Raw genomic sequence first — 9852 nt, forward strand, 5'->3', positions numbered from 1 at the left:
TTTTTCTCTCTCCTAGGCAAAATTTAAGGGTGTCTTTTAAATATAGTTCTATGATATTTATATTGTATTATATAATTCTTTACCTACTTCTCATCTCTATATTCCTTGTTTTCAGTAAACACTGAATGTACAGATGAATGAGTGAATGAACAATTATAGAACATCCCATCTCTAAGTCCTTGCCAAGGTTCCCTTCCCCTCTTATTATTAAAACTTACTGATTTTCTTTTCTTTGTATCTTGAGGTTTTCTCCATTCTTTCTTTGCTTCCTGTGTTTCTGGTACACCATTTCTCAATTCAGTGTTGTAATCATTATGCTCTTAAGACTGTGATCTCACATACTGGTAAAAACAGGCACCTTAGAATGAAGATTTGTAGCCATGTGGCAGACTATAACTCCTTTCTATCTTTTTGTACACCTCTAACTGCCGTTTTTTCTTTCCTGATTATTGCCTTTATTTCTTGTTCTGTAGTTCCTTAGCTTGTGAGAACTAAAATATTTTCTTCTATGGGTGTCTTCTTCAAAATCCTACTCTCTCTCTCTCTCTCTAAATGTGTGTGTGCGTGTGTATGTGTGCATTTGAATTTAGTTGATGCCCAGTGACTTTCCTATAGTGCAGGGTCCCCAACCTATGGCGAGTTGTATAATTATTTCATTATACGTTAAAATGTAATAACAATAGAAATAAAGTGCACAATAAATGTAATGCACTTCAACCATCCCGAAACCACCTCTCATCCTTCACCCACCCCACCCAGTCCGTGAAAAAATTATCTTCCATGAAAACAGTCACTGGTGCAAAAAAGGTTGTGGACCACTGCTATAGTGCCTCATAGAGTGATTATTGCTAAAAACTTAATTTTTTAAATTAAAAAAATAAACTTGTAACAAATTAAACAATTCAGTGATGTATTAAAAGTTTTAAAGTAATCTCTCATCTTCCTGAGATAACTAACCAATGTTAACATTGGTGTGTAATGTCTTTTATTTTCCTTTGTGCTTTATACATTTCCAAATTACAGATTACTTTTTTCTTTTCACAGTAATGGGATACGCTATATATATCATTCAGCAACTTGCCTTTTACCGTTAAACCTATATTAAGAACATTCCTTCAAGCTAGTAGAATAGCATAACTTATTCTTTTAAAAGCTGCATTACATCTTATGGTATGATGATACTGTAATTTATTTAACCATTTCACTATTAGGCATCCAAATTATTTCCAGGTTTTTTTGTTTTGTCACTATATACAATGGTGTAGGAAACATTCCTGTACATGTTTTCTTACATATGGATACTTTTATAGAATTTGGAAATTTACTAAAATGGAATGTTGGCAAAAAGGATATGGGTCTTTTTAATTTTAATAGATGTCACAAGTTGTATTCCAAAAAAGGTTATAGCAATTCACATCCCTTCCAGCAAGATATGAGAATACATATTTCTCCCCAATTTTAGTCAGCATATTTTCCTTTTATAGGTATTTTTTTATTTGCTTTTTCTCTTTTTTGGATAGCCTATTCATATGCTTTTCCCTCTTTACATAAAATTGTGTGTCTTTTCTATATAATTTATAGGACCTTTCTATTTATGTGTGTGGGCGCATTTCTTTTCCTGTATTTACACACACACATATAAATAAATAGAGGTTCTATAAATAATCTAGAAAAGACACACACATATAGAGAGACAAAGACAGAGATAAGATATATATATATATTTTCCCAGCATAACATCTTTTGACTTTGTTTATATGATTTTCTTCTAAAATTTTTATGTAATCAAAAATATTAATTCCTTTAAGGCTCCTGGGTTTCCGAAGATCACTTTGCCCTATTTTGACATAATATTTTCCTAAGTTTCTTCTGGAATTTTTATCATTTTTTGGTCTTTAATTAATATAGAATTTTTTTAATATAAGTTAGGAGTCTAACTTTATTTCAGTTGAGTTGTCAGTTACTAAACACCATTTATTAAGCAAATCATCCATTTGTCCTTGAATTAAACTACCATCTTTGCTATATGTCATATATTCTTACATAGTTGGATCTGTTTCTGGACTAGCAAGAAACAGGTCCACTAATCTATTAGTTTATTCCTGTGCCAGTAATAAACACTGTGCTGTTTTGAGTGAGTTTTATTGTCTGATATGGCGATTCTCCCCTCACTGATTCTTTTTAAAATTTCTTGACTTCTCGTTGACATATGATGTTCTTCCGTAAGAACTTTACGTTGTGTCTGGTTCCAAAGCAAAAACCAAAAGAAGTAAAAATGGGATTCGTTTTGGAATTATATAATTGTATACTTTACATATAAATTAGGAAAATATTGTTAAATATTAAGATTTTTCCATCCGAGAATATACCTATAAATGTAATCAGATCTTGTTTTATGTTTTCTTTTTTTTTTTATTTTTTTGAGACAGAGTCTCACTTTGTTGCCCAGGGTAGAGTGGCGTCAGCCTAGCTCACAGCAACCTCAAACTCCTGAGCTCAAGGGATCCTCCTGTCTCAGCCTCCCGAGTAGCTGGGACTACAGGCATGCACCACCATGCCCGGCTAATTTTTTCTATATATATTTTTAGCTGTCCATATAATTTCTTTCTATTTTTTTTAGTAGAGATGGGGTCTCGCTCTTGCTCAGGCTGGTCTCGAACTCCTGAGCTCAAACGATCCTCCCACCTCGGCCTCCCAGAGTGCTAGGATTATAGGCGTGAGCCACTGTGCCCGGCCTTGTTTTATGTTTTCATTATGATTTTGTGGCAATATGGGTCTTGTACCTTTCATAATAAATTTAATTCTGTGTTTTACAACTTTTATTTTGATTATGAAAAGGTTTAATGGTTTCATTTTTAGCCAGTTATTGCTACTACAGAAAAGTTATTGGTATTTGCATACTTATTTTTACTCTCCTTACCAAATTTTTAAATTAATTTTAATAGTATTTTTTCATTACAGTTGCTTTGACATTATACAATCAGAATCTGAAAATGCAGATAATTTTATCATTTCCTTTCCTATATTTACACCGATTATTTTCTTCTATTGCATTAGCTAGATTTCCAAAATAATACTGTACATGTAACCCCAGGGGAGTTTTTAATCACAAACACTATCTTTAATTACGAAATAGAACAATCTTAAACCTTTTCCTATCCTTCTAAATTGGAATAAAACAATCTAGAAAGAAACTTGAAGGTCTTTCTTTTTGTTCTCCCTTGAACTTAGGGTAACTTAGCATAAATAAGCTCTAAGAAACTAGATCCTTGCTTTCTTTAGGCCCCACCATGGTTTCCCTAATTAAATTGTACCTTTTCCATGGCTAGAAGACAGACTGTATGGGTACTCTTCAACCTCTTCCCTCTCCAAAAAAAAAACCTAAGAACATGAATTTATCTAGTCAAGTAATTGCACCTAATCAGGGTGAATATATATGCACTGTAGGGTAATAAAGGGGTGATCCCTTTCCTCCCCATTGTAAAAGGCCATGACTGACAACCCTAAAACAAAAAAACAGGTTAAGAGAAAAGAATAATAAATGTATTACCTGCACACGGGTGCACAGGAGCCCCAGGGAATATGAACCCAAAGAGGAGGTTGAGGCTTAAATGCCCTCTTCTTAGGGGAGAGGGAGATGAGGGAAGAAATAGGCCCAGTGCTCAGGCACTGAGGAGTAAATGATTCTCTTTGCATATTGTCTTGATAAAGCCCCCCCAGTTAATCTCTTGGCACTGCCCTCAGAAGAACAGAAGAAAAGTCTGTCTGGGCGTGGTCAGGACTCCCAGGCTCTTCTCTTCTCTTCCCTGGTGGTTAATCTTTCCTGGCTATTTGAGAGGGATTTTGCAGACACTTGCATTTAGTTTGGAAAGAAGCTTTCTTAGATAAGAAAATTCCAGAGAGAGTCCCTCAGGGTGCTTCAGGAAGGAGGATCAGAGAGAGGGAAGGCAGGGGAAAGGTCAGAGACAGACCTTGGTTCTGAGGCTTACCTCTGAGGTCTTTCGATTTTCAAAGCACTCAGCGTGCCAGAGCCCCATGTTTTGGGGAATTGTTTTCTGTGCCCCAGCAGTACCTACCTGTACCTTCTGGTATGCCCACATTTCCTTCAGTTGTTCTGGTTTTTCAATAAGTCCATCTTCCATCCTTTCTTTGACTAATTAATTCTACTTATTCTTTAAATCCCAGCTCATGTGTCGCTTTCTGAAGGAACTCACCAGTCTCCTTTCAGTTGGCCTCCGAATCTGTGGGTTCTGCATCCGTGGATTCAGCCAACCACAGACTGAAAATATTCAAGACAAAAAAAGAGTCTGGACCAAACATGGACAGACTTTTTTCTTGTCATTATTCTCTAAACAATACAGTATAACAACTATTTACTTAGCATTTACACTGTATTAGTATTATAAGTAACATGGAGAGTAATCTAGAGATGGTTTAAAGTACATGGGAGGATGTGTGTAGGTTATACGAAAATACTATGTCATTTTTATATACGGGCCGTGAGCATCCTTGGATTTTGGCATCTGTGGGAAATCCTGGAACCAGTCCCCCACAGATACGAGGGACAGCTGTACCATAAGCTTTCCTAATACACATATCTTTCTTTCATAATGTGTCACAGTTGGAGCTTTCCATTTATTTTCTCTGATTATTTGTAAATATCTTTTCCCCCAGTTGGACTATCAGATCCATAAGGGAAGGTATATAGTATTGGATTTTGCTGCTCATTTTATCCCTAGCACCATGCAGAATGGACACTGGGAAGATGTTTACTGGCTGACTGCATCACAGAGGCAGAGGCTGAGAGGAGGTGGCGTGTAGGCGTTGATGCTCTTAGGAACCCTAAGTAAAATGCCTACTAGAGGTTTCATAATGTATTCATTACGAGAAGTTTAACTCACTCTTCAGTCTCCCAGTGGGTTTTAGAATGATTATATCTTATAATTCATAGACCTACAATAATAGAATTTTGTACATAATCCCAGTTCTTTGTGAAAATATTTGTATTTGATCAGTCAAATTAATCATTTCAAAACCTTGTACTAGCTGCATCTTTATGGCTTCCTGAGTAGGAATTGCACTTTCCAAAGGAATGTTATTTTAAAACATAGCAATGTTATATGCTGTTTAAAATTTTTTCTATTTGGTATGTTCTCATGGACAAGCTTCCCTGAACTCAGGTATCTAATAAATTTTAGCCATTTGTTGCAAATTTATATGCATTTTAATATTAGTTATTATATTTCTTGGCTTACTAATATGCACTGAAGTCAGTCTTATCAGTTATTGTCATGCCTCTTGACTTTTTATTTTTTTCATTTCATCGTAAAAACCAACACGCTTTGGAAAGTGTAGTAAATTTTTTGAGAGGATAAGTAGAATGAAATGTGTTTCTTTCTTATACAGATTCAGAAACGGAAGATGAAGACCAACCATCCCCTGAAAGTGATTCTCAGAATCAGAGTGCTGAACAGATGACGTCAGGTTCTCATGAGGTTGATTTGGTTGATCAAGAGTCTTCTGAGGAAAGTTCTCTAAACTCTCACCCAGAATCATTATTTCCAGCAGACACGGACAATGCTGCAAGCCCTTCCCCTTCTGAACAGATATCTAATCCCACAGAATACCCTGAGACTACAAATCTTGATGGTGAATGTACAGATTTAGATAACCAACTTCAAGAACAATCAGACACTGAGGAAGATTCCAATCCTAACGTTAGCTGGGGTAAAAAGGGCCAGCCTATAGACTCCATATTAGCAGACTGGAATGAAGATATAGAAGCCTTTGAAATGATGGAGAAGGGTGAGCTGTGACCCACTGAAGAATCTGGTGGTAGGTATTTAAAAAGAAAAGGTAAACTGTGGTCAACAGACACCCTAATACTAAGCAGGCTCTCTAATGGGAGGCTTTAAGTATGGTGATGAACAACCACGTTCTGACTGGCATAGTTATTATAGGAATCTGGAACATGCTGTGTTAAAATTGACCTTGTTTCAAACTGTCCCATGAAAAATGGAAATCCACAATTCGCCCCTCAAATGACAGCATTATACCACCCTGCAACCCCTCAGGCCAGGGAAAGATCCTGGGCATTCTTGGGAACCAGATTTCTACATTCTCTGGATAGACAAAAAACGAATTCAGTTAATAGTGGAGTGGGGAATAGGAGTTTGGATAACTTTCTGATTAAAGGAAGTTCAGCTGTCTTGGTTTTGGGGTTAGAGGCTCTTTTGGGAAGACATATACGAGTATTGTGGCATTCTGGTTATGCTGCCTTCACGAAAACACTCTAAGTGGCCTCAGTGGTGACACAGATACATTCATGGTGAAAACAGTCTTTGCACATCACTTTCACTTGTTTCATTTTGTGACAAATGATCAAGATAACTTGATATTTTTTTCCTTCTTAAAAATGTCCTTTTCATTTAAACCAAAGGTGAAGCCAGTGTACTTTCTCAGTGAGTTCTGTGCACAAAGACTAATCAGTGGGACCAGGTAAAAAGGTCATATAACATATTGTGGAAATTGGTTACTTAATACTTTTGAAAAATGGAGCAATGGAGAAACTATAATGTTGCAATATGAACTTCCCATTGGGCCTTCCATTGGGAAAGCTATGACTACTCTGAAATGGAACTAGCATTATATCCCTGTAGGGTAGATTATAAATCTTTTCCAGTTCATTTCACTTAGAGGTGGTTACCTCTCGCCATCAGCCTTACTCCATCCCATGTTTGGTATGCAATTTGAGCCACAAGGCCCATATCGCCAACAGCCGAATACATTTTTCTTCCATTTTTCTATCTTACGGAGCCATGATATAACTGTGGTAGTGATCTAAAATTCCTGGGGTAACTACTGTCTTTTCCTTTGAAACTTTGGTTTCTAAAGTTGCACCTAAGGAGTCTGTCACATTTTCTGTTGAATCATGGTTTTTAGCGTTTTTTTTTTTTTAAACAAATATTCCTTCTGATATGGACTTGAAAATTAGTCTATGGTGACCTGTGTAAAAAATGTACATAGTAGCAACTACATATAGCCATATAGCTTATTAATGAAAAATGTTTTTCCTTTTTTTTTTTTTTTTTTGGTTTTTGGTGGCAGTCTGGAGCTGGCCACATTTAAGTTTTAAAAATTTTGTTGTTCATATCTGTAGACAGCCCTGTCGTTGAAATCATGGCTTTCCTCATTTTATTTATTTTTAAAAGTTACCTGAATCAGTTCTAAAGGAATATTTGAGAGACTTAATTTCCTTTCTCTTTACCATGACATTACATATTAACTTTTTCCTAAAACACAGTTTTGAGATACTGGTGAACTTAAACTATAAACGGAGCTGTTGGAGAGCAGCAGTGCTGTGTTGTCGTTATGTATATTCATGTACAGTATGTCTTAGAGCCCAGGTAGACATATTCTCTCATAAAGGGATAAATACCTGCTTTCAGAAATTCCAGCTAAACATAATTGGGTCAGTGAGTAATAAATCTAATAGAGAACTCAGTTTGGGGAGGGGGGGAAAAAAAGAGTAGTATACAAGATCTTTCTTTATTGGCTCTTAATTAAGCCTGAAACCAAAATGGATATTTTTAGTCTCTGTGCATGTGAAATTTGGTGTAAGATGATAGAACTATAATACATACTGTATACAGAAGGGTAGACATAGTGTTTTGTTCATCTTAATTGCAAAGCTGCCAAAATAACTAAAGCTTAATTACTTGACTTGCCTTGATTTATAGGACTGGGGCTTGGAGAAAAGGAGCAGATGTTCCTCTAAGACTTTGATTATAGAAGCCTTATATACACTGATTTGGTTTTGTATTTGTAGTTCAAAGCCATTGTTGTCCCAATCCAACTTTTCTAAGTTATGAAAGCAACCTAATTTATTTTCCAACAAGGAGAACTTGATGGCATGAAGGATTGTGTGACACTAGGAAAAGCCAACCTACTGCCAATCTCCCTTCCTTTGACCGCTAGGGGGAGCTGTTGCCTTTCATTGGTGGTTAGAAGTAAATTGTTCACTTGTTTAGAGAACTAAATCCTTAAAAAAAAAAAAAAGAAAGAAAGAAAGAAAAGAAAAAAATTTAACCAACTATGCTTAACAATTGAAGGAATACCCAGCATTAATACCCAAAAAGAATTATACTCAATTTTCCCCTAGTTAACAAAAGAGGATATAATGTTCAGCTTCCAAACTCCAACATGGTAATTGACTCTACATTCATTTACTTATTTGACATACTGCCACAAAGTTGTTTTTGCAGTTCATTAAAAAACCCCGACAACATTAGTCTTGTTTTGTTTTGTTTTGTTTTGTTTTATGTTTTGTATTTTAAATACCTTTTATAGACATTTTATTTACTTGCTAAAGATTCAGGGGCTTCCATGAGGCCCTGAATTAGAAACATCTGGTCTACCTCAGTTAAATGTTGACTGCTTAGAAATAGAGCTGGAGTGATCACCACAGCCATAAAATTGTTTGACTAAGAAAGATTTATACAATGTTTACAAACCCGGAATCAAGTAAGGATTTCATTTGAAAGTTAAAAGTTAGATATTAGACAAGTATTTAATTCAGGTATTTTCGAGTTTTAAAACTTGTTTACCTACTAAAAATAAAATAGCGATAGTTTTTTCTGCTTATAAAAAAGTCCATTGAAATGATATGCCCTAATTTGCAGTACTTTTCCCATAAAGTTTTAAGTGTGAAAGATTTATAATTTACTAGGTATGTTTGGGATGGGATATTTTGTTGGGTAGGTTTTCTTTTTTATTAACCTGTAAGAGGCTTCCAAAAAGAGTTTAATTGTTTCAGAATAAATTATTTTTTGACATTATACTTTTCCCCTTTTCTTTACAGTATTAGAGAGTAAAATGAAAAATTGTGCATTCTGATTTTAACTTCACTAGTATAATTATTCTTGCAAGAAGTTTTTTAAATTTAAATTACCACCACACAACCTTTTTTATAGTAAAGCCAGCATTTGTTCTCTCAGCAAATTCTCCCATGCCAAATTCATCATAAAGAAAGCTCAGCATAAGTAATTCAAACAGTGCTTATAATTTGGGGAGGGGTGTAGAATTTAGTAAATATTCCAACCGGTCGTTTTATGCACAAGGCTTCAGTCAGAACATAGAAAAAAAAAAACATTCTGTGAATGAAATATTGTATGTTCAGATTTTATAAAAGACATTTTTAAAAGCCCAATTTACAGCCGTATATTTTCTTATGATGTAATTTATGAAAAAGATGTCTGTACTAACAGGTGCTGTAACACTACTGTTGTTGGATTTTATTGTTTGGTGATAAATGTATACAATATTTCTAAGGGAAACTATGTACTGTGATGTAAAAGTCTGGGCAAAATGTATATAATCCTGTATATAATTGTGTATTTGATTATAATTACTGATTGTAAAGATTTAATAAAATATGTAAATATTCTGGTCTAGTTTTAATTTGAATTTTAAGAATCACTGTGTATATCTTTATACTTTTTTTATATATATATCTTTATACTTTAATGTCTTGAAGTTTTTTTACCACTTTGCTTTCTTTTTTTTTTTTTTTTAACCTTTCATTTTATCTTGAGCAGTGAATTTGGGAACATCGAGTTTAGAAACTCAGGCTTGTGGACTATAGTAAGGATTTTGGACTTTGTTTTAAGGGTAATGAGAAATCACTGAAGAATTTTAAACAAGTCTGTGGAATGCCAAAATATACTCACTGAAGGAAAATCTAGAACTGCATATAAAGTATGAGATATATACATATATAGCATTGACTCATTTATTCAACAATGACTTACTGAGTAAGTGTCTTCTATATGCCAGATGCTATCATAGGACCTA

General features: G+C 34.7%; 1 protein-coding gene across 3 annotated transcripts in view; it reads left to right on the forward strand.

The window, feature by feature from the left end:
* EDEM3 (ER degradation enhancing alpha-mannosidase like protein 3) overlaps positions 1 to 9355 on the forward strand; it is a 70747-nt gene extending 61392 nt beyond the window's left edge. For all 3 annotated transcript variants that reach the window (XM_069459319.1, XM_069459320.1, XM_069459321.1), the window contains one exon: positions 5407 to 9355. In XM_069459319.1, the coding sequence (XP_069315420.1) occupies positions 5407 to 5816 (410 nt within the window). In that variant the 3' untranslated portion in view covers positions 5817 to 9355. The remainder of the gene's footprint in view (positions 1 to 5406) is intronic.
* The last annotated feature ends 497 nt before the right edge of the window (positions 9356 to 9852 follow it).

The sequence above is a fragment of the Eulemur rufifrons genome, chromosome 27 (genome assembly GCF_041146395.1).
Source record: "Eulemur rufifrons isolate Redbay chromosome 27, OSU_ERuf_1, whole genome shotgun sequence".
Classification (NCBI taxonomy): domain Eukaryota; kingdom Metazoa; phylum Chordata; class Mammalia; order Primates; family Lemuridae; genus Eulemur; species Eulemur rufifrons.